This window comes from Anoplolepis gracilipes, chromosome 7 (assembly GCF_047496725.1).
Source record: "Anoplolepis gracilipes chromosome 7, ASM4749672v1, whole genome shotgun sequence".
In the NCBI taxonomy this organism is placed as follows: domain Eukaryota; kingdom Metazoa; phylum Arthropoda; class Insecta; order Hymenoptera; family Formicidae; genus Anoplolepis; species Anoplolepis gracilipes.
Genome location: NC_132976.1, coordinates 912334 through 939405, shown reverse-complemented (window position 1 = coordinate 939405; position 27072 = coordinate 912334). Strand labels below are relative to the sequence as shown.

Genomic DNA, 27072 nt, shown 5'->3' with positions numbered 1-27072 from the left:
CCTTTTCATGCTGACGCTCATTTTCAGCGTCAAAAGACATCACGTGACCAAGAATAAAAATACCAATTCGTCAATTTTGATCACGTGACCTGTTTTGACGTCAAAAATGAGCGTCGAGCGCAGCATGTAAAGGCACCTTTAGTCCATGTTCGTCTCTTGCTAGAGAGTGTAGTGTGTAACCGTTGGGCGTCCTTAATGATTCGTCGTCCGTCTTGTCGTCTGCAATTTGCGACTTGTAAACACGAGAAGGACGACGTCTTCCTGATAACATCACCGGCGTTTCCTGACGAGTTATACTAGTAGGTCAATTATTATTCCTCGTTTTTTCGCTTATATAGGTTATGTTCTTGCAATATTTCGGTTATTTAGGATTGACAAATCATTTATTTATATCTAACGTGTTTGTAAGAATATAATTCGCATGCAAATGCGTGCGACAAACGCGGATTATTATGTTTATTAATATATAAGGTTATGAATTTGTTTTGATATACATATATTTTGGTATTTCTTAAAGTGTGCCGGCATTTTTTTTGTCATGTAAACATAAAAAATATAAAAATTAAAAAAAAAATGGACGCCCAAGCTCCAAGCTTTTGAATCATAGAATTATTATTATTCTTCAAATATGAAAAACATCGATGTTGCCTAACCTGACAGTCGATATATCTGGTCGACTGTCAGGTTTATTCTCTATTCCTCCACCTCCTGCATTTTTTCCGTTCAGATATATATTTAACGCTACATATATAATTTTCTGATTAAATTCATTATAACTTTTATTTTTAGTGATTTAAAATTTATTGTATATGCTACGCAAATAAATAATGATCACGACTTGCAAAAAAATAATATAACATATAATTCGAAGCTATTCAAATAATGCCTATTATATTTAATTAGGTTTAAGAAAAATATAAAATTATACAGTTTTGTTTAGATTTTGAAAACACAGTCTAAAAATATAATTGTATATTTTAAATCTCTATTTTTAATTTTTAACATAATGGATTTTTTATAGCGATATCTATTTCAAATTGCTTGATGCAAAAAAATATAAATAAATATTTTTAAACGTCGTTTCGCGTACAAGGTATAGTTTGGCATAAGTCTCGTTACTTATATATTTAAATTATATTTAAATTATATTATATTATATTTATATAATCCAGTAAACACAAAGCAATAGTAACATAACTTTCGCGTATTCATAATTTAATTTTATATATATTTAAAATTATTAAGTATAGTAGTCTTAATATGTTGTAAACCAATTACAAGTTGCGTTCCAATATTCTCTACCAATACTGAAAATTTGTAGTGTACGTGATGTAAATTATAGATTTGCAGTACTGACAGTGAATATTGCAACTTACAGCTGCTACAAATATTTTAAGACGATCTTGATATAAAGACGGATTATGAATATCAGCCAATGTTATAATTTTTCATTCAACAATGTAACTGCAATATAATATGTCTTGTAATATACATTAAACAGTTACATTGTTGAATGGAAATAATTAAATAAAATAATAATTAATAAGAAAGATAGTAAGTAGTCGACCAAACTGGCAAATATGCTTGTTAGATTTTATTCGGTGTTACTATGTACAAACGACGTTTTGACTTTCGGTTTAGGTTCTTATCAAGTCTTAAAATTATCACGATATCGGTTAGGAATAAAAATTCAACTGTCACATTTACACGTCAAATATTAGGCTAATATATATTACTCACATTTACGCGTCAGATATTAGACTAATATATTAGTCTAATATTTGACGTGTAAATGTGACAGTCGAATTTTTATTCCTAATTGATAAGGACCTAAACCGAAAGTCGAAACGTCATTTGTATATTGTAACACCGAATAAAATCTAACAAGCATATTTGCCAGTTTGGTCGATTACTTACTATCTTCCTTATTAATTTTTATCACTGGCGATTCAAATTATTATCAAAATAATAATTATTATTATTTAATAATTATAATAATTTAATAATTTCAATTCTATCGAACAGTATGTTATTGAAATTGCGGCAATAAGTTTTTTCTATTTAAAATTTTTTTTTTGTATTAATTTTTAAAACTTTTAATTTTTAATATTATTTTTGTATTAAGAAAATAAAAAATAAAACATAAGAAAATATGATTTAATTTCTATTTTTTATTCCCCTCTTTTATCTTTTCCTATCTCTTTCATATTCTTTAAAATTTTTATTTCTAAATAATAAATAAATAATAAATAATAATAAATTATTATTTCTGATAATACATATCGCTAATAGTTATTAATAAAAAATGTAATAAAGAATGTGACCTCTAATAGTAAAATAATAAAAATAATGATATTTTTTATTTTAATAAGTTTATTAAAAAAATGATTCCATCTCATTATTTATTCTTCTCTTATAACAAAGTTATTTCAGTTTTGTCGCATGCATTCTATCTAATAAATTTACTGGGATAATATGTGTGTATTTATGTTTGTATATATATATATATACGGGAATATTATATATTTTACAATTATTGGTTTATTATTATTGCATAAAGAACACATATTACACATCAGCGATAAAGAATATTTAAGCTCGTGCGTTAATAATTTAGATTAGGTATATATAATATATATATACTTAATCTCGGTTAATCTTTCCGCGAAAAAGGAGTATTTTGTTATTATTAACGCACGAGCTTAAATATTCTTTATCGCTGATGTGTAACATGTGTTCTTTTTGCAATAATAATAAACCAATAATTGTAAAATATTATATAATATTCCCGCGCATGCAATTTTTGATAACATGTACATTGATTATCTCTTTTACAATGCAGATTATGAATCACGTTTCACACATCACTCTTATATTTTTATTTCGATATAAAAAGGCCGATTCACACGCAACATTTTTTTAAAGTTATGACTGTGAAAGTAAAACGATAAAAAACATATCAACACAATTCAATGGTCTCCACACAGTCATTAATCTAATTGTTATCTAAGTACCCTTATCTAAAACAAAAAATTGAGCAACATGTTTAGAAAACATGGAGAGAGCGTCCACACGCATCGATATGTCTGTGCAAGTCGCGGAAAATTATGCTTTTGCCACAGTAATGTCTTTCGTCTCCGTACAGTTCACATAATTGCACAGTTTTTTTTTTTTTTTAGACACAATGTCTGCAAGATCTTAAACTGCGCATGCAAAATACACAATAAAAAATTGTGCATCCATATGCATCAAAATTTTCTTATGTTATCACATTTTGATTACTACTTCAATGTAAAATTAACGTATAGCTGATATGCTATTATTATTATAACATTTTTATGTATTACATTTATGTCAACTTCATAACTTAACACTTTGTGTATGTCTCTTAGAAATGGAATATTAGTTTGAGTGCTTTTAACACATCATTAACAATCATTTTAAATAATCAACATCAGTTTCAAAATCAGTTTAACATTCTAAGAAAAGTTAAAATAAATCTTCGAGTAATCATGAAACGTGATTCATAATCTGCATTGAAAAAGAGATAATCAATGTATATGTTATCAAAAATTGCATGCGCGGGAATATTATATAATATTTTACAATTATCGATTTATTATTATTGCATAAAGAGCACAAGTTACACATCAGCGATAAAGAATATTTAAGCTCGTGCGTTAATAATAATAAAATGTTTTATCAACATTTCTTACACAAGTTATTGTAACTACTCTTTCATGTAGTTTTTAATTAATTTCTAATTAAAATAAAAAAATTTTAAAAGGTTCTTGATTGAAAAATCAAGACATATTTAGGCTATATTTTGGTTTAGGGAATTTTTATTCAATTTTTCAAATATTTTTTTAAAGACTTTGTCTTTATTTTCATTACGGACAACCAGGATTCGCCGAATTGGTCGTGTTAGTTCTCTCTTGTACGTTTTTAATATTTTTAACTACATGCAGCTTATAATTTTTTCAATATTATACGAGAGTAGAAACTTATTAAAAACTTTATACAATAAAAAAAGAACGAATTTATTTAAAATTTTTATCTAATAAAAAATAAACATTCTAATTTTGTTACAAAAATGTGAACGAAAATATTTCAAAAACCTTAAGAAATTTTATCACGTTTCGTAAATGTTTTGTAATAGCATACAAATATACGTAATCTCAAAATAAATCAGATGCGTTTTTGCAAAGTTCTATGTAATCAGTTTGTATAATTCAGTAAGTTATTTCTTGATATATTTTTCTATGTAGATGTAAATGATATTCTCCAAATGAAAATGGTATTTAGCAAAACTTAGTAGATGTACAAAGTAGATATGCAAATTTTTTTATATTTGTTTATTTGTATACGAAACTAATAAAATTTATATACAATAAACAGTAAGTTTATATATATATATATATATATAAACGCGATCGACGATATATATATATATTTCTTGTTTATCGTAATATCATTTTGAAAAACCAAAAAGAGATATAACTTACATGATATTTACAATATAATTCGTATTTATATGAATTGATACTTATATGATGATACTTAGATTATTGTCTCTTCAATTTTAATTTATTCTGTCAAATTACTTACGATTTTAAAATTGTGCTTAAAATATTCTTTAAATATAAACTAATTATTGTTAATTGATATTGATTGTCTGTTTGATTCCTTTTATCAATAATTTATTTAACTTAAAAATTAAAATTTTATAGAATTAACTAAATACTTTTTTATAAAATTTTAATTGTTAAGTTAAAGAAATTAAAAGTGAGAATATTATATATATATAAAAAAAAGTTACATTTATGATAATTCTGTCATCACAAACATGTCGATTATTTTATACGATAAAAAATAAAAAAAAATCAGACAAAATTTACATTTTTATATGCAAATTAAAATATAAAAATTAATAAAAAGGGATAAAAGAAAGATTTAGTAAAAAATCAATATTTCCATCTCTTTCTCCCGAAAAAAATTATTACGAATAGCTGAATCTTTGGCTGAATCATTGTTTTGATCGTCAATCAAAATTACAACCACGTATAATGTGTCGTTAAAGGGATCCTGTATTATCAAAATCTAATCTAACGTAACAAAGACATCTGTATTATCAAAATCTAATCTAACGTAACAATATATTTGCTTAATATAAAAATTTTGCAGTTTATAATACATACAAAATAAAGTAGCTTTCCACTTAGAAATTACATAAAGGAATATTAGTGAACTTGTAGAAATAAGTTTAGAAACTTTTTTACTTGCAAAGTTTCTGAAAAACTTTGCAAGTAAAAATTTTTACTAGGCTTCTATGCTCATTTATGCAATTATACAATTCTTAAGTGGAAACCTATTTGGTTTCGTATGTATAAATTGCACAACTTTTATATTAAGCAAATATAAAAGTTTGTATATTACGTTAAGTTATAGATTTTGGTCGTTAATATGACTTTAGAATCATCTTAAATATAATCTAGCATCTAGAGGAAAGAGCAGCGGATGATCGGAATGATTGATGACGTGAGTAATAAGAACAATTGCGACTTCGTTGAATATAAGTACGTTACTTTCATTCGCTTTGATAACTTCCTGCGTTATAGTCTGATTAAGTGTTCGGCGAAACTGGGAGATTCTGACGAAAATATATTCGGCCTCTTACTGTGAGAATGATCGCACGATCGTGGCACGTCTGAAACATAAACTGTTTGAAAACGCGTTGATGATTTACGTGGTTCCTTTCAACTGAGAGAAATGAAATTTCTCTGGCGGTATGCATACAAAGAGCACGTTTTTCCTTCCTTCATTATTCATTATTCCTTTAATTTTAGTCGCTGAACGAGACCGACTGCGAAACGAGGAGCATTGTTGATATCTTTAATAATATTCGCCGCAGTCTCGCTGAATAGTCCAATTTTTGAACTCTTTTTAGATTTATATGGTGATCAGATTTATCATACAGAGTGTCTACTTCATAGAAAAGTATGAAGGACTTGGAATTCTCAGATTTTTTTATATCTGGAAAAATCAGAAAATTTTCGTGGAATTTTATTGGAGTTTAAGAATTTTGTTTGAAAACGATTTTCTCTTTGAAAATTTTACTCTTATATGTATTATAAACAATCAGCAATTCACCAATGCCACTTGATCAAATTGTGAATTATATGTATTTAAAATATACATATTGTACAAATATCTCTCTCTCTCTCTCTCTCTCTCTCTCTCTCTATATATATATATATATATATATATAGTATTTGCAGGATGCTTTCGAATTAAATAGCTAAACTTGAAATACGTATTTAAAATTAAAAAAAAAATTTTATCTGAAAGTATACTGGCAAACATTTCGTTCTAGAGATATTGACTTCTTAAGTTACAGAACTATAGGAGAATGAATAATGTGGAAATAATTTAGATTTATTCTTTTTATTTTACAGCAATATTGTTTTTTATTTGCAATTTTTGGCTAGATTTCGTGATTCCTATATTGTCTCCCTACTTACTATACGTTAGCAACAAAATGCCGGAATATTATTATAAAATTATATAATTAATTAAAACATAATTAAATATAATAAAATATGATTAATATTATACAATTAATAATTAAAACTATTTTTTTCTATTATTAATTACATATATATTTTGCAATAATTAAAAAATTTTTTAACATTTTATTCAAAGCTTTTTACACACTTTTACACATTAAATCACATCATGTAATGTATTGCGAAAATAATGTGTAAAAAGTTTTGAATAAAATGTTTATAAATTTTTGAAATTATTGCAGAATATACATATATATATATATATATATATATATATATATATATATGTATATGTATATATATTATATAGATAACAATAGAAAAATGTTTTAATTTTTAATAATATATAAAATATTATATTTTTAAAAATTTAAAAACTTTTGCGATGTTTAGAAGCATATTGGCCTGTTACATTTACGATATGAATACGCCTGAAATTAATTGCTACGCCCTTTAGTTACGCGCTTTCGTTAACGAGCAATAAGTGGCAAGGCAGTAGGCGTAAATCATGACATTTAGCCGAAAGTTGCAAATAGAGAACAGCACTGCTTTACAGTAATCAAGTTTATCAAAGGCCTTCGATCTTTAAAACAAAAAAGAAACATTTTGACATTATTTATTCCCGCGTATATAGTTCTGTAACTTAAGAAATCAATATTTCTTAAACTTCTTGAAAATTGTCGAAATAATTTAGATTTTTCTTTTTGTTTTACAATATTAATATAACCAAGCATAAGTCAATCAATGATTTTCGATTTTTAAAACAACGATAAAAGTGACATTTTTCGTTCCCTTATAGTCCTTTTGTAACATATAAAGTCAATATCTTTTGAACGATGTATTTGCGAGTATCTTTCCAGAGAAAAATTCTTTTTGTATTTTGTTTAAGGAATATAAGCATTATATAAAAAGGTCAAATTACAAATTGAAAATTAATGTATTTCTTATAAATTCAGTTGCGTCATATAATGAAAATAAAAAGATTAAATAAATATAGAAAAAGTTAAAGGTTAAACAAGGTTTTTAATTTATGAAGACTCATAACTCAGAAAGTTTTTATCGAAAAAAGTTTTGTAATAGTTAAGGTGTTTTGAAAGCATCTCAATATCAGCTATAAAAATATGCAATAAAAAGTAAGAGATTTTATTAAAAATATTCAAGTTGGTCTTAGTAACGCCATCCAAAGTCCAAAATGCGTTATTAAATGCGTCCTTTTGAGCCTTACAACTTTTGTCTTAAACATCTTTTTCTAAAATGCAACGTTTACGAGATATTTGAGTGTATCCAGACTTTTGACACACCCTGTATACACATATGTATACAGGGTTTCTAAAACAATGTTACAATGCCAATTAACATTTTGTTAATAATATTAAATAACTCAATATATTAATATGCATAACATGGAACATTCTTGATTATTTGAATCGAAATTATTAAAGAATAGCATCTTTTTAATTTGACAAATGGATCAGCAGACAATAAATTGACCGTTAATATTTCGAAAAAGTTGAAATATTACATTATTAAATATTTAAATATCAATAGAAATCTTCACAAGGTAGAGATATTTATTTATAATATGTATACGTAATACGTCATACGTCATACGTCATATGCATGCGTCATACAGAGAAATGTTGCTCTAATTGCCTGGGACGACATCGAATAATAAGCAATATCCTCTACTGAAAGTGTTGAGATGACGCATATGCGTATCATGAGGAAAGTATTGCATTACATGTCGAAAACAAATTACCGAGAGCCATAGGGCAAATCGAGCGGCCGAATCTCTATACAAGTGCGAAAGCGTATGGGAAAGTTTTTAAGAGCTTCGAAATGTTTTCCTCTCTTGAACTATGCTGTGTATTCGCGATTCGCGAGACGATATCCGATCGTCGAGCGAACATAATTTGAAAAGAAAATTTCCGTCGGCTAAAAGGACGAAAAAATATTTGGAGATATGCGCGAAAGTATTTAGATCCACAATGTGCACATGTACACGTATACAGAATGACATTTTCAAGACATTTTACGCAATGCATGCAACTCATTAAATTAATAAACTAAAATAATTGTAACTGATAAAAACTATTAATTTTTATTTCAGTTTATAATAAGCTAGAGAGATATGCAATGTGTAAGATACTTTATGAAGCATTTTTTTATTCTGTTTATTTTATATAAAATAAATCACGGACACTTCACTATTTTCAAAATGAAACAAATGAAATATAATTTAAATATTTATTTCTTGTTATATAACAATAGTCTATAGAATGTCATTTGAGTATATTACTTCATCGTTTGGTATGGTTGTATATTGGTCTTTGTTCATTAAAAAGAAAAAAATTACAGACCATACAACATCGTGCAAGCAGCGATGCGAAACCTACATCATAGACTAGGGCGGTGTAGGATAAATGGCAAAGAACATTTGACCAAAGTATTTCGAAAAATGAATAGGATAAAATAATATTCTAAAATAATATTCAATATTTTATTATTATGTAATAAGAAATAAATATTTAAGTTATATTTCATTTGTTTATTTCATTTTCAAATATCTCAGGTTTCCGTAATTTATCCTGTATATATAAAACATATAAAATAAAACATGTTTTTTTTTATATGATTATTTTTTAAAGAACGTTTTTTATTTATCGTTAGTAAAATTTTGTCTTTAATTTTATCGTGATTAGTCTAAATTTAAACAAAATTATCTAAAGTAACTTTTAATTTGCTAATTGTAAGTATTTGGATGTACTTAATTGTTTCAAATTGAAATTATATTGAAATAATAGTCGAAGATTCGTCAATAATTTGTATTATTTCGATATCGATTCAATCAAAATTTCAATTTTATTTTAACATTTGATTTTCGATGTTAGTTCAACATTATATCAAATGTATATTTCTGACTGATGTGAATAAAAATCACGCCGTGATCAATCGATCGATCGATCGCGACAGACGGTTAAGCAAGTTTGTACGTTTACAGGCTTACTTATGTTTGCGACGTGACGTAATATTAATCGATAGAAAATATATGACGCGTTTACTGTTCTATTTATTAAAAATTTTATTTAAAATTTAATTGCTATAACAGATCCTGCTTTAGCGGATGATGAATAAATCTCTTTTAAATCTCGAGATACATCGACCTTTGCCTTTAGAAAAGAATGAAATTAAAGTGGAAATGAAAAAGATTTTATTATAAGGAAATAATGGATTTAGACAATAGTACAGGTATAAAAATAAAGAGTTCCTAGAAATTTAGGACATTGCATTAAGAAGTTATTTGTATTTACTGGTTGACGAGAAATTTGACTTTTCACTTGCATTTTTAAAGTTATCAATCACTTTCACAAAAAAGTACACGCATTTTTCCTCTCTTCCTTGTAAAAGACTTTTGAAAGTTCTAGCAAAATATCAAACTCACACAATATTTAAAAATTATCAAACATTAAATTTGAATATTGTGTGAAGAATTTGCGAGCTGAGATATAATCATATAATTATATAAGCACATATAATTATAAGAACATATAATTATATAACCACAACGACATATGTCTATCCTATTATTCTTCCCTTATCTTTTTATATCTCATAATAAATTAGCAATAATTATAAATTAAGATAAGATTAAAATTTTTTTATACATATTTATTATTATACATTTTTTGATATATATTTATTGTTATATTTATTATTTATGAAAAATTTAAATCATTGGATTGTGACACAAAAGCAAAATATATAAACATTTTTTGCATTAAATTTCAAAATCAAATTAATTTTATTTGTTTGTCTCTCGTACTTAATAGTGTAATCAAATAAAATACATCAAGGCAAACAAAAATCTTGTTAAAAATAAATGCGTGTAAGGAAAAAAAAAACAAGTTTCAAACTAGAAATTTGCATTTTTCGCATACATTATTTATCTAACTCAAAAATACATTCTGCTGATAATATTTATCTGAAAATTTTATTGCGCTTCCTGTACTTTAAGCACAAGATAACATTTTACATTATAGTTTTACGTCATTAGATACATTAGATTACCTATGTATTGTAATATAGAATACTATTGTATATTCACAAGTAACCAAATTGGGTAGATTATGGTTGAAATAGAATTTTAAATGTGTTCAAATAAGTATAAAGTCATAAATTATTTATGTAAATTATCAGGAACATTGCAAATATCTATTGAACCCGATCAATTATTTTATGTGACTATATTTATCTTATTATCCATAAAACGGTCGATATTATATCTTATTGTCTTATATCAATTGGATTGAGATTGGTATGTAATTTTCGAGCGCTTACATCACATGTTCGAGATGTTTTAACTTTTTGTAATTCAAGAAACACACACGTCAAAGAGTAAAGATAATAGCTTTCCGAATATCTTTGTGTATCGAACTGAAAATATGTAGAAATATGTACATACGAAATACGAAATCGAATTCTTTGAATTGATATAGTTTCTTGAATTAAAACAATTGCTTGAAAAACTTGTTTTATTTCTATTTGAATTTTTAAGCAATACAATACAAGGAACGTGTTTATACACAATGTTCGCACGTTAGCCCAACGCACACAATCGAGAAAATATTAGGAATAGACATAAATATTAAAATATTAAATATAAGAATAAATATATTATAAAATTAGACATAGAAAATTGGAATTATTTCATTTTAAAACAAGAAAAGAGAATGTATAATTAATGAAAGAGTTAATAAAAAATAATTAATCCATTTCATTCCCTTATTTTAAGCAAAATAATTACAAATTGATCTTTTTAATATTTTTAATAAGTATTTAATTTTAATATTTTCTCTATTGTGTTGGACCTAAGGAGTCAAGTACCGAACAGGACCGAGCGCTTACGGAAACGGCCGAGACAACAGCAATAATAAGCGTCGCTCGCGTGAGAGACGTCAGTCAATCGGTGCGTGTCGTATCGGATAGTTTGTATTTCGCGCATAGAAAGTTGAATCTTACAATTAGATAAAACGACTGAACTATCGATCTTATCATGCTTGACGTAATAAAAACTAATATTTTATTCTTTTAAATTCTCCATATATATGCGTAGAATTTGTTGAATTTATATATATATTTGTATATTTGTTATATTCGTTATATTTATATATATATTTGTTATTATTCGTCTCGCGAATTTTCACGCGCTACGAATACCGTTCTGAGAAATTATATAGAGAAATGTTGAATGCGGTACACATTTCTCACTGACGCAAAGGTCGTAAAAAAAAATTCTGAGAAATAAAAGAACGATTAGTAGAGCACGTCTAGAAACCAAAAATAATATTTTGGCACCGTTAAACAGTTACTGTAACAACACAGTGGAAAGTTACATCATTTCAAATATCTATTTTCAAATCAGGTATGTTTTATTAATTTTGATTGTTTATTGTCGCATTCTGTTCGATCTTTTTTCTGTTTGATAGATTTGCATTCAAATATGTCTGTCTTGCTCAATGCTTTATACATATTATGCGCTGTATATTACTCAATTTATTGTATCAAAAAAATGCGATGTGAAGGAAAATAAATTTTATCTTTCTAAATTGTTTATTTGTTTAACTTATGTTTAATACATTGTTGAAAAATTTGTGTTTTCTGTTTTGCTAGTTAAAATTTTTATGTTAAAATTTAACACATTTACTTCTTAATTTAACATATTGCTGTTCTATTAATTCAAGTCAATTGTTAAATTATTAAAATAATTGAGAAAGAGTGTAAAAATAACACAATGTGCACGTATTTTTAATTTTACATTATAAATGTGTGAATTATTAGTGACAGAATTTTTATCTATTAAAATTTACAGAAAAAATGTTGAGTTTATACTATAATATAAGAGTATAATATTCTATAATATAATGACTGTTAATATGTTACATTAACATTATAATAATATTAAAGTAACATATATAACATATTATTTTAACATTATTTTCTCGTTAAATTTTTGACACAAAAATTATGTCAAACTATGAAATTTACATTTAATTTATGTGAAAATATAACATAATATTAATGTTACTATTTAACATATGCCTAATATGTTTAATTAACAGAAAAATTTCTGTGGATTGTTTGGAACATGCGATTTGTGTTAAATTTAACACAAATTTTCCATTATGTATACTTATATAATTAATCATTTAAATGATTAAACATTTGTTAAAATTAAAATACGAAAGTCTAACTAAAATACAAGAATTTTTATTTTACAAAATTATTATCTATCATATCTGCTATTTCCAGACGTGAAATCGACATTCTCTTATATATCTGAAAAGAAAAACTAGAAAACAACTTTTATATGAGCAAGTTAAACGATGTATCTAATAAGAGAAATTGTGCTGAATCAAAATTAAATGAAAATATTTGAATGCAAAAATAATTTGTTTTCTTATGAAAGTTTGATATTGCACCATCTACAATTCTTAATTAATTTAATATTGAGATGAGATGAGAGATGTCTCCGAATAAAACTTTAATCTATGCATGTTAAAGTTTTGTTTGAGTAGTAAAAAATTTTAAACCTTTGTTTTTGCATTTTATGTCTTTGTAGTTTTTGTGATGATTTTGGATACTTTATTTAATATTCAAATTAGATAATGAAAGCACTATCTAAAAATAAAATATACAATGATGGGAAGTATTTAACTTTTTTTCTTAAAAGACATTTTTAAGAAATATGTAAATGAACTTTTGATCAAAATAGTAATGGAAAAGGAAGTTTATAATGATAAATATAATAATTAGAATGCAGATTAGAATAGAATAATTCCATGCGTGCAACTCCTTATTCAATTAATAATTATTAATAATACTAATAATAAAGAAATAAAAACAAGTGTAAAAAGTTTATAATGTCGTAATATAGATCCTTTTAATTTTATTTTTTCTCGGCTCTTAACCGAGTGTCGTCAACTTATAGCTAAAAACATCGCTTTCTCATTAGGATCCAACGATCGCCTATAAAAAAGAAATTACATAAGTGATTTGGTATGCACCAATCGAAAAAAAAATAAAAATTTTTATTAGTACAATTGCTTAATTAATCACAAAATTTTTGTAATTAATTAGACAATTTGCGAAAGTAGCCTTAATAGAAATTTTAGAGCTTGCAATGTAAGATTTCATTGTGAATTACATGGATCTATATATATACAAACAAATAATATCTCTCGTGAAAGGATATGTGTCTCTGAATTCTGAATTCAAGTTTTAAACTCAAATTTTGTGCCAGTCTATCAAAAAAGCTCATTAAAAGTTCATTGAATGTACCATCTTAAATATAGTACCCTGAAAAATATATTCTAAAAAAATAGATATAAAATCATATCTGCTCATAGATAATTATATTCGGTACGTTTGTATATACGAATAAATTTCAATTATACTTATATATGGCCAGATATGATCTTATATAATTAAAAGGAAGACACGCATGCTGCGAGATTACTAGGACTTTTATTATAACCCAAGGACACACTCTTGAGTTACCTACCTACATCATTTCGCATTGCGAGTCGATCCTTATAGTACGCTATTTATTAGTCTTTTTATTTTACTTCAGCATCGCAATTTGATATAAGAAAAGGATAACAGATTCTGAAACACATTATCGGCGAAGAAAGTAAATTTCATTTACTTGAAGGCTACCTGGTTGCGAGAGAGTAACGTATCGTATGGAAGAAGTGAAGAACGTGAGGAAGCGTTGCATTAATGTGAAAAGAGAAGTGAAGGTTCTTTGAACGTGATGGAATAAAGAAAGTAGTGACACGTTTGAAAAAGTGTAGACATTTCACCTCTAAATGCATGGCACAGTTGACGAAAACCGACAGAGATACGAAATATGAAAAAAAAAGGGATTTATACAGAATGCCAGAAACACATTCTCTATCTGCATACTTTCTCTCTCGACTACGATATTGGAGAAATTGAATTTAAAAAAATCAGAATCATAATTAAGATATCGATAGTCCTTGAGTTATAAATGATTGCGAAACTAGACGATCTACATTATAATCTGGGTTACTTTTTATTTACATGATGCAACTGTATACTTTTTATTTTTATGCAATGTAGTCTATGTAATGTGATAGGTATTTATTATCGACAGTAATGCCACTTATAATGATAATTATTGCATGCGTTGCATAATATAATTGATAACAATTTTTATAAAAATAATTCTATACGACTTGTTTTAAAGTACAAGAATAATTTCATATTTTATTGTTGCGAAAAGTAGCACCAGAAAAGCGAAACCTAAAATATATATTTTCCTATTTTTTTCTTTTTTTTACATTTTTGAGGAATACTTATATTAAAGTGACCAGACGTCCCAGATTTGAGCTCTTTGTTCCGCATTAAAATTGTCCCGGAAAATGTCCCGGATTGGATCGAATTGTCCCGGAGAGAGAAAGAGAGAGAGAGAGAGAGAGAGAGAGAGAGAGAGATTTAACTTTTCCAATTTTTAACATATTTTTACTATTGTTGTTTCTCTCTCTCTCTCTCTCTTTCTCTCTTTTGCAGTTTAAATATATTAATAAATGTATAAAAATATAAATACGTGTTTTATTAAGTTTTTTTTATTTATTTTTTTCTTGCTTTCTTGGATACGTCCCGCATTGAGGCACTAAACATCCGGTCACTTTAACTTACACACAGGTTTTTGTTGCAATTGTTAGATATTTTCGGATTTTTTAAATATATTTTTATATGCAAGAACTGAATTTCAATAGATTATAATATATTAATGAATCGGAAATGTCGAAAAAAACATATTCATCAATTCAAAAATTCAAAAGAATTTTCGGACGTCAACCATAAATATGCCTCTGCATAATCACAGATGCGTGCGGCTCAAGATCGTTACATTTTTCATGCAGCGATTATTCGTGATATGCGTTGTCTGTTTAACCTGGCATGTCCTCTCTATGGTCGAGCGATTTATCGCAAGTTGTTTGCCATCGTTAGATCGGTATCATCATTCTTTCACAGCTTGCTGCTTCACGTTAAAGACAAAAAAAGTATTGCTATGTTGATCTGTAATAATATTTCTCATTTTATCTTTTTAAGATTTTTATAGACCTACAATTGCATTCTATGTCGCGTGTATAATGATTTTATCAACCAAAATCTAGAATAAACGAAAATGGAATAACGTATACATTACAACAATATCAAACTGTTATTAAAATTTGCTATTCTAAAAATAAAACTTTTTCGAGTTAATATGTATTGTATCTTTTTTTTCGAAAAAAAGAATTATAATATTATAATATAAACATAATTTATTTATCAAAGATACAGTGTGGAATGGAGAAAAAAATAGATAAACTTTATCACAAATGACAAATAATAGAAGTATGAACGTGCATACAAGATGTCCCATAAGGATAGATATAATCATATTTTTTATCAAGAAATAAGCATCTAGTTTTTTAAAACAAATTTTACGGAAATGTCAAATTTTCGATATTTCATTTTTTAATATACTGATATTTCTTGATTTTTCGTATAAATAATTCTTAAAATTTTACAAATTTTATTGTAATTAAATCTAAAGTTAAAATTTTTTTTAATAACATTCGAAGAAATTTTATTTGTGAATTGATAAAATAAACTCCATTATGGCCACAAAATGTGCTGAACAACTCTTACGAAAAATATTTTAATATACTTATGAGGGTTTATGGATACACATATAGAATAACATTATAACATATATATAGATATATAGAATAACATTATATAGGATAACATTATATGTATTAAAAAAAATATCTCGACAATTATATATATTTTTTTTCAAATTTTGTGAGAAACTATTTTTTACAAAGAATGCAGTAATACTAGTTGTATATAGTACATCTTCTTATGTGTGTATATGTAGACTTATCTTTATTTTTATTAATATAAACCTCATAAAAAGAATTATGATAATTATTATAAAAAATAATCTTAATGATTTCACAAAAAATCATATATAAATTTTTCTTTACAAATATATGTATATCATAATTATGTATATCATAAATTATGTATATCATAATCAATGTAACAGTTTATCAATATAATATATTAATGATAGAAATGATTTAATATTCTAATAATGCAAAACTAGTAAAAAAAAGAAGAAATTAATTTTAAATTATGATAAAATATTTAAAATTAATTTCTTCTTTTATAAGTAAAATAATAATAATATAAAATATAATAATGATAATTTTTTTGTAGTAAATTTTTTAAAGTAAATATTAAGTAAGATGCATTTTTTTTTAAATATAAGATTTAGATTATTATCCGAATATTTGAAATCTTTGCTTAACAATTCATGTCTCCAAAATATTTCGTTTTGCACAAGTGTGAAAGCGTTAATTACAATCGAAGTAATGGGTATTTCTTTAAGCATCTGTTACAGACAGTAAGAAGACATAGTCTTAGGTAGAAATACTCGTGAGTACTTCTCGACTCTTGGAAAGTCACCGACCTTGACAGACATTTCGAGTCTCATGCCAGTGAATTAGTTCTTTTTCTTAGATGCCGATGGTGTTTATCGTATACATACAAAACTATCCTGTTTTACAAGTATATGCATTATATACAGGGTGCCCTAGAACTTGGCAATACCCGTGTTTAAAGGAATATCTTATATAAAATATTTATAATCTTATTCATTACATTTGAAAAATTCATTTTAATCAACGTTTCAAGTTCGAAATTTACGTGGAACAAAGCCCACTCGATTTTTTTCGTACGAGCAATTTTTTTTTCTAGTCCTCAATGATCGATTAGAAAGCGCAAAAGAAGCAGATTTGTGTGTATTTGGGAACGGATGGAATGTTGCAATAGCATTAAGGCGCGGTGAATTTTTTACAGCCGAATACGCATCGGTGAAAGAAAGTGACATCTTGATTATTCAACTTTCGGTAAAAAATCATTTAGCAATAGGGGAAAATAGATTTTCGACGAATGAAAATTTCTGCATTATACAAACATGAATTATTATTCAACGATGTTAAATATAGATATTCATACCTGCCAGAATTAATTTTATGACATTATAAATTTCCATCAAGAATAGAGAAATATGTAAATATATATTAATGATATGATAATGATAAAAAATCGGCATTACTATATAAATTGCAGAATTTAATCTCCGGCCATAGTAGATATTGGTTAACGCGCTACTTATGTAATAGTGTGCGAATCAAAGTGTAAGTATACATTATAGATATATAAAAATTGTAGAAGTTTTTAATCTTCCTTAATAAAGCCAACTTATGTTAGTTGAAAAACATATTATCACTACAATGGTGATCTAGTTTAACCATCAGAGTATCAGTTGGAGGATTCCAATAAAAAATGTGCTGCATACGTTATATTTACAGATTTTTGGAGTTTCGATAAATTTTTTTCCAATATATCATTTTATATCGTTTTATTTGAATATTTCCTAAAAGAATATTGTAATTATTGTTTTGTATCTATTTAATATTTGTCGTTTCTATTGTAATAAACCTGAAACTTCAGAGAAAAAAAAAGTTATTCTGTTTAAACAATGTATCTACTTAAATAATTTTTTACACAGTTGTTATTACAATTTTCATTAGTTATTATTACAGTTTTATAACACTCTTCACATTAGCATTATGCGTGCACATACATACATACATACTTTTTTTATATAGAACTAATTATTGTTTCATATGCAGAATTAATTAAATCACTGATTATTTAAATTAATATTTAAGTCAACAATTATGAATAATAATGTATTAAAAATTGTTTAAATAAATGAAGCGTATATTTTTTACGTAGAATTTAAAAGGAACATACTGTAGAAAATTGAAACGATTTTTCTCACGAAGTATGTACATATATTGCATTAACTTCATGATAATGCATATTGAGATAACGAGGCACGAATAAAATAAAATTTAAATAATTAAGAATACGTAGATAATCAAAAAGTAATAAGATGTAATAAAAAAGCTTTATTCTTTTATTCGTGCTATGAAATGATCTCGGCATATTATCATAATATTATGCAAAATCGATATGCAAAAAATAATCATCAAAATTTCACATTAAATAATTACTTTCAAAATTGTTGAATTTGAAGGTAGCAAAGAGTTAGATGGATATACAGATGTTAATTCAGTAATTATGTATGCATACAATGTGACATAACGATGTGCTTCCCCCATAGATTGGTGTCATCTTCATCTTGTATGCAAATTACGCACGAATATGCATGTATTTTTTCATTTCAAAAGAGATCGTGACTTCACAATCGACGTTGTTTAATCAAATTATTTTTTTAATAAAGATTGCCACAGGTATAAAATCAGAGACTCTGTTCTCTAGAATAACCTGAAATTTACTAGAACAATCAAGAAATTTTCATAGAATTACATTGATTTAATTTTTAAAGCATTATCTCTTTGATAATTTTGTACTTAAACAGCCAAGTGAATTATATGTCTAAAATATAAATATTATAAATATTTATCTTTGTTATATATTCAATGTTTTAACAAAATATTTAAAATATGCAATCTATATTCTTTACTGTAATTTTTACACCGAAAAAATTGTATTCTCTATTTTAGAAGAATTCCTTCTAAAGATTTCCTCCAATAAAATATTCTAAAAAATTCAGAATATTCCCTTCTAATGATCTTTTGTTAAGAATAGTATATGAAATAAAGAAAATATTCTTAAATTGTATCATACAAACCCTATTTGCGTTTATACCACTAGAGGGCATAACGGAATATTTTTCCCGTAGATAGAAAAACCTCTCGCAAAATATAAGAACCCCAATCCAAGAGAGCTCAGTATCGGGGCTCTTAGCTTTCAAGGCGCAAACTGCAACGTTTGCGAAACGTCATTGCGTGCATTACGCTGTTCAATCACGCGGCATCCATCCGGAAGTCCCCAGGTTAGACAATTCTAATGGCCACGAAAACCTCAAGACTAAAAGTGTATATATATTCTTATATATTAAGAATATCTAATACTTTTCTATTTTTTAGAGGATTTCTGTCTTTAGTTAAGAAAATCCTCTTGGCGCTTATTTTAGAGAAAGATATTCTAAAAATAAGTGGTATATTCTTAAAATGAGAATATGATTTTTTTCGGTGTAGTGATGAAAAAATTAAAATATTATGCAAGTGCAAAATGTGTATTAAAGTTTTCAGCTATTCAGCTCTTTTTCAGTACATTTGCGAACAATATTCTATTCTACTAGCATTTTCATCTAGTTCGAAATTTAAGTGATTCTGTGTTTTTCTTTTGTTTGAGTAAAAAAGATTTTTAAAAACGCAACAAAAAACTGATTTTAGGAAGTTGCACTAAAGATCTTTAAAATATTTTTTATCTAGAATTTTAAATAAAAATATTTGAAATTTTGTACAATTGAGTGGACTCTTTTGAAAGTATTAAATATTAAATGTTAAATATATTACAGATTTGACAAGACAAAACAAGAGGAGGCACGATGTTGACGCGCATATTCGAGATGCACGGCCGGTTTTGCGCCGGTCATCCCTTGGAAGTCATTGTGACGACCTTCACTTTGACAGCGTGCATGCTCAACATGGAGACCGGAACTAGACGAGCTCACGAAAAAGGCCTATCCGATGCTACGTATTGCAATCAAAGCAGATGCAATACTACGGTAAGTTGATTTCGTAGATTTTGATCGTTCTACTATTCATTTATTCTTTTATATTAAAATTTTTTTAATATCTTGTTGAAAATTAAGAAAAATATTACAGTTACATATATTAATTTTAGATATAGATATAATAATAATAATAATAAGATAAAATAATAATAGACATAATAATTTTATGTGAATTATTATTTTCATGGTTTTTTACATATATTATCTATATAGTAGAGAAAATTTATAGTGTGTGTGTATGTATTTTCCAACAGGATCTAAAAGCAGCTGACATTATACTGATGACGATAATACGTTGCTTGGCGATACTATTCACTTATTATCATTTCCGCAATTTACAAAGAATGGGATCTAAATATATTTTAGGTAAAGATAAACATATATACTACGCTTATATATAAAATTCTTTCTATTATTTTCGAGTACTTATTAGGTTACAAATTTTTATAAAATAAATTAATTTGTTCTGATAATATGTAGAATGTATACAATCTAAATAATTAAATTCTATATTCATATTAAACTCTACATTCATATATATAATTATAAATACTGAGCTTTAAGTTTATTAACAATCTTTGACTTTAATTTCTTATGTAATTATTTTGTTTTGCAAACAGTTTATTAGCCAGTCATATTTTTTCCATGTGTTAGAGAGTAAATTTAGAAGTTTCTGCAGAAAGAAAAATACATAACAATTATGCATATCAGGATCATTCATAAACCGGATCTTCCCAAGCGACTTGTGAAAGCCTTGGGCGACGCGAACGAGCAGTGAAAGTTTCGTGAAAAGTGATAGCACACAGTCCTCCATATGGAACATAGTGCGTTCAATTATCACGAATTCGATTACTGAATTCGCACACACGAGTTAATGCTTAATTAATATGTATATGTAATTAACGTGATTGAGGGCACGTTAATCCTGACAGACTTGATGATTCGCAACGAGATCGCGAAAAATAAACGAAACATTAAATTCTTTATGGTCGGACTTATATAAATTTATCAATTTTGATCGTTAAAATCGATTAACATGTTTATTAATTTATACATTAATAATTTGTTTGTTAAATATGTACATATTCAGTAAATTTTTTTCTTTCTTATGTATTGTAGGTATCGCCGGCCTGTTTAGTGTATTTTCTAGCGTAGTGTACACCACCAGCGTGGTGAATTTTGGCCATAGCGACGTCGCGGATTTGAAGTGAGTATTATATCATGTATTTACAAAATATATATTCTCTTTACGTATAAGATGAAGGTAAAAATCTCTTCGCGGTTGTATATAATGTAATGTTATTTTTTTTCCAGAGATGCTTTATTCTTCTTTCTCCTTCTTATTGATCTTTCCAAGGCCGCGACCTTAGCGCAGTGTGCACTGAACTCACGAAGTCAAGAGGAAGTCAAGGCGAACATCGCGCGCGGCATGTCTCTGTTAGGACCGACCATCACTTTGGACACCCTTGTGGAAACCCTCCTGATCAGTATAGGATCCCTATCGGGTGTCAGAAGGTTGGAGATTCTCTGCACAATCGCGTGCCTTGGAGTGATAGTCAATTATATTGTTTTCATGACATTTTATCCGGCATGTTTGTCACTTATATTGGAGGTAAATATATTTAATTTGATTTAAATTTTTTTAAAAGAAATTCTCTATCAGAGGATTACGCTTTTCTTTTTTTTGGTAATTTTTCTTTTTCTCGAAATCATTTCGTATGTATTCTATTTTAAATTCAGAAAGCGTAACATTATAAAATTAAAGAGTACAGATTTGTACGCTACGTACTTACGCTCGCTATTCATCAAAGAAAACCGATGCAAAACGAAATATAAGCGCAAAATATATATTAATATACAAATGTTAAATATATAAAATATAAATATACATGTTTTCGATATTCAAAATTTTTAACAAGATGCGAAATTAAATTTATTTAAATATAAGAATTTGCAAAAAGACTTAGGTTAAAAAATATTACTAAACTTGAAAAAGATCAAAATTCGAAATGATAAAGCTTTTATTACATATGAAAAAGGGTATCTCATTTCTCTTTTTCTCATTCTTTATTATTATTATAGCTTTCTCGCGGAAGTAACAATATGGGCCGGCTGAGCGCAGACAGAATATTTATAATGCAGCCATTAAACGAGGAGGATCAGAAGCCGAATCCTGTAGTGGAACGAGTCAAGATGATCATGATTGCCGGCTTATTTATAGTTCACGCCAATAGGTAAATTTATGTCACATCATATCACTGTGATATGAATGATTTTTTCGCTTCTTAATGCGCTTGAGAAACTTTAAGAAGGCGGCTGTACACGACAATATAACATTATATATGTATACATACGTACGCCGAAGCAGGAAACCGTGACAGTTATATCGTAAATCTGACCCGATTTCTTTTTTATGTTTGCGCTGCTTTTGTCATGTTTGTAACGCCTAATTTCGACTTTGGGGGTCAGGTTCATCTGCCAGTACGTTAGCATACCGTAGAGATATATACCTCTATTCAAGTCTATATTCAATGAAACTTTCCATACATCTTATCACTAACAATAAGAAGTTTGGATGTTTTCAAAAGATTGTCAGTATCGCGATACGAACAAAATGTGAGCTCGCTTTCAATACTTTTATCTGTTTTCTTGTTCAATTTTAAATGAATGTTTAATGGAAAAAAAATCCGATAGTATCACCATTAAAAATTATTGTTTATCACGATCTTGGGCAAAGCAGTCTAATTCTTTATTCGACGCTAACGAAATAATGTAAACATAAAAATTAGAAGAATCATTTTGAAAAAATAAAATGTCATATTCTCGTGTGTATTAAGTCAGATATATAATTCTGATTTTCCACAATTTTTCTTTTCTTGCACAAGAAAAAACATAAAAACATTTTTATAAAGTTCCATTTTTATATAATAATTATAATACTCTTTGTTGCGATACGAGAATATTTTACACATTTTTATAATCTGTTCTTTGAAATATTATTTCAACCTTGGTGGAAATATTTTATTAAAAATATATTGAAATTTTGTTGAAAATCTGTCTTAATTAACTCCGTTTCATTATCATTTCATCAATATTTCAATTTTTCAGCATTTTTTATTTAAAAGTTTTCAGTTTAATTCAATAAATTTCATAATGTCTAATATTTCAAAACTCTTTTATTACTTTTCAATAGTATAGTTTAACTTTCCTTATATTTCGCAGTATTACATTAAATTTTATACGGAAAATTGTGATTTATTTTGAATTATGTTCAGTAATTTTTCAATAACTTACAATTTTTCAATAATTTTTATTTTACTTTTCATTGATTTCATAATACTTTCAGCAAAATTTTCCATCAAGGAAGTGTTACGCTTTCGTACAAAGTTCGTATGAATGGTGATATGCATTTTAATATTACATGAACGTTAATAATAATAATAAAAGCGTGCGAACAAAAAATCGACAGACGTCCATACAAAGTAAAAGATGTAGATAAGAGAATCCAAAAATAAGTAATACTATGAGAAAAGGTGATGTCAATGTAGATCTGCAAATATTCAAATATTTTACGTTTCTTCGTCTATTATATCACTCCCCAGATTGATATTGTAGTTGGAGAAAAGACGTTGTCGCGATTGCTTCGTGTTTGTTTCACAATCAGTAAAGAAAAACAACTTTCTCTTATTTATTAATTTAATTAATTCTAATGCAATTAATATAATACATAGTATTACTATTATTATTGTACATAGTAATAGTGTTACAAATGTTGTTACAAATTGTGATATACGTGAAGCAGTTTTTATCTCAGAATTTTAATTATAAATATTTTTAATATTATGTTTTATAAGTCTATATAATTTCAATTGTCATTTTGTTAGAATTATATTTACAATTTTCATACTATATGAACAAAAATAATAGGAATATACAAATAAACTTAGTATAACATATAGTATAATTTTATTTTATGATAAAAAAATGTATTCCTCTTGATGTATGTATAATTACTTAGATTGAATTGTGCATTAATTTATATCTCTTTGCAGTCGCTGGTCTCTTAAGGGTGAGAAAAGCGAATACGCGGCGGACATGACTACATCCACGAGTTCAAATGCAGTATTAAACGGTTCCGATCATAGTGAAAACTCCAGAATAGAAGAATCTTTAATGAGTTGGCTATTGCCCAGCGCGGATTATGTCGTGATATCAATTCTGTTATTGGCACTGGTCGTAAAGTTCATCTTCTTCGAAGATAGGAACGACATGATTGCCAAACAACTAAGATTCCAGCGAGAGGAAAGAGAAACAATAACGGAGGAGAAAACGGAAAGCGTCCATCACGATGGCTCTATGAGTCCGAATACAATCATGAATATGTCATTGCGACAACGGTTCAGCATTGCAACCCTGCCGGCGATCCAACAGTCAATCTCTCCTCTGTCTAGTGGATGGATCGAGGTCGACAATGACACCTATGTGGAATGTGTCGACAAAGAAGTGCAAACTGACGCGATGTATCACGAGTTAATTAGCGAGAACGATTCCTCACTGAAAAAATCTGAAGTTCCTAGAAGTATAGAAGACTGTCTTGAGATATATAAGTCTGAAGTAAGAATTATATTTTTATATTCTATTTTTTATATTATTATAATATTACATAATTCTGTAAACGTTTATGATTGAATATACTATTTTATTGGAGAAAAAGAGATGAGCAATTCAAAATATTTAAAACAGACAGTTTACAGTGCATATTTTTCATTTACTTGTTCATTAAAGACCAAATTGTTTATTTCAACGTTTTCGTTTGCAGATCGGAGCTAACGCGTTAACGGACGAGGAAGTGATACAACTAGTGAAACATAAACATATAGCTGCATACCAATTGGAAAAAGCAGTAGGTGACATGGAACGCGGCGTTGGTATCAGACGTCTCATTGTGAGCTCCGCCGGCAAGTTTACCGAAGAAATGGCTGATTTACCGTACAAAAATTATGACTACAATAAAGTACTGGGTTCCTGTTGCGAAAACGTGATTGGCTATGTGCCAGTGCCAGTTGGTATCGCCGGGCCATTGCTAATAGATGGTCAGCTGTATCATGTACCGATGGCTACGACCGAGGGTTGCCTAGTGGCCTCCACGAATCGTGGTAGCCGTGCGCTCATCAAGTGCGGTGTAACTAGTCGCATAGTGGATGACGGCATGACCCGCGGACCGGTGGTGCGATTCCCAAGCATCGTACGTGCAAGCGAGGCAATGTCGTGGATGCAACAAACAGAGAATTTTCAGGAAATGAAGAGGAGCTTTGATCAAACTAGTCGTTTCGCCCGTCTAACAAAGATTCATGTACGAATTGCTGGCCGATATCTATTTGTACGTTTTGTCGCGAAAACCGGCGATGCTATGGGTATGAATATGTTATCAAAAGGAACAGAAAAATCCTTACAAACAGTACAGACCCATTTTACAGACATGGAGATACTTTCCCTCAGTGGAAACTTTTGCACCGACAAAAAACCTGCTGCCGTCAATTGGATCGAAGGCAGGGGCAAAAGCGTAGTATGCGAAGCGATCGTACCCGCGGATGTCGTGACCGACGTGCTGAAAACGTCGGTGCATGCACTAGTCGATGTTAACATCAGCAAGAACATGATCGGTTCTGCCGTAGCAGGTAGCGTGGGCGGCTTCAACGCTCATGCTGCTAATATTGTTACCGCAATTTTTATTGCTACCGGACAGGATCCCGCGCAGAATGTTGGTAGCAGTAACTGTATGACACTGATGGAACCATGGGGCACCGAGGGTGAAGATCTATATGTGTCGTGTACAATGCCCAGCATAGAAATTGGCACGGTGGGTGGCGGTACGGGTCTACCGGCGCAAGGCGCGTGCTTAGCGATGCTGGGAGTAAAGGGAGCGCATATAGAGGAACCCGGCCACAATGCCAGCAAACTCGCCCGAATCGTTTGCGCCACTGTACTCGCTGGAGAATTATCCTTAATGGCCGCACTAACAGCAGGACATTTAGTTAAGAGTCATTTGAGACATAACAGGTATGTGGCATGAAATATCTCAATTGAGGAATTTAATACAATAATCGTGTAAGGCAGATTATTATTTTATTGTGTGTGGATATTATTTCTTTCTCATAAAAGTATCAAGTTTCTCTTTCTCTCTCTCTCTTTCGTAAATATAGAATTGTTTTAGTTATCAGTTCAAAAACTTTTTTGCAAATAAATTGCATGTTTTACTCTTTTTACAGATCAGCTGTGTTAATTAATAACTCAATGAATACAACTTATGGCAATAATGACGGCAGCGAAAACTTATGTGTGCCAAACGTTTTGCCGATCGGAATCATCGCTGAGCCTAAAAAGAAATATTTAACTTAAATCTATGATCCTTCTTCAAATATATTGCATAATGAGTTGTGAATACGTTATAGTACTATTTTTTAGTCATAATTCATAACTTTTGGAATTTATATAAATTCTAAAAGGAAATATTTTTATCAATAATAATAATATGTCTGATATGCTTTTATTCAATTTATCTGTCATCGGGATTTTGCGCTTGATTGCGATCATTAACTGATAAATCAGATTGATCAGCATTTGAGTGTTCAGCGTTGGACATTACGGAATAGTTATTACTTTCTTCATCATCTTCATCGTTTAATTCATTTTCATCCTCGTTTTGTTCATTTTTATTATTATTATTATATTATATTATATTTATTA

The 27072-nt window shown here is 27.9% G+C and overlaps 1 protein-coding gene across 3 annotated transcripts; it reads left to right on the top strand.

The window, feature by feature from the left end:
- The first annotated feature begins 108 nt into the window (after positions 1-108).
- Hmgcr (HMG coenzyme A reductase) lies at positions 109-27072 on the top strand. Of its 3 annotated transcripts, none has more exons than XM_072896550.1 (9): positions 109-299; positions 20107-20316; positions 20580-20691; positions 21445-21532; positions 21640-21937; positions 22408-22559; positions 24378-24939; positions 25145-26385; positions 26595-27072. In XM_072896550.1, the coding sequence occupies exons 2-9, from the start codon at positions 20137-20139 to the stop codon at positions 26722-26724; spliced, it is 2763 nt and encodes a 920-aa protein (XP_072752651.1). In that variant the 5' UTR covers positions 109-299; positions 20107-20136; the 3' UTR covers positions 26725-27072. The 3 variants fall into 3 exon arrangements, with proteins under 3 accessions (XP_072752651.1, XP_072752652.1, XP_072752650.1); XM_072896551.1 differs by having other exon boundaries at positions 109-303; XM_072896549.1 differs by lacking the exon at positions 109-299 and adding an exon at positions 11522-11988.

Bases quoted from the DNA above. Each gene is read 5' to 3' on its own strand.
- Hmgcr (XM_072896550.1), top strand. From the start codon at position 20,137: ATGTTGACGCGCATATTCGAGATGCACGGCCGGTTTTGCGCCGGTCAT. The intron at 20,317-20,579 runs GTAAGTTGATTT...ATTTTCCAACAG, and splicing joins AAAGCAGATGCAATACTACG to GATCTAAAAGCAGCTGACAT. The intron at 20,692-21,444 runs GTAAAGATAAAC...TATGTATTGTAG, and splicing joins GGGATCTAAATATATTTTAG to GTATCGCCGGCCTGTTTAGT.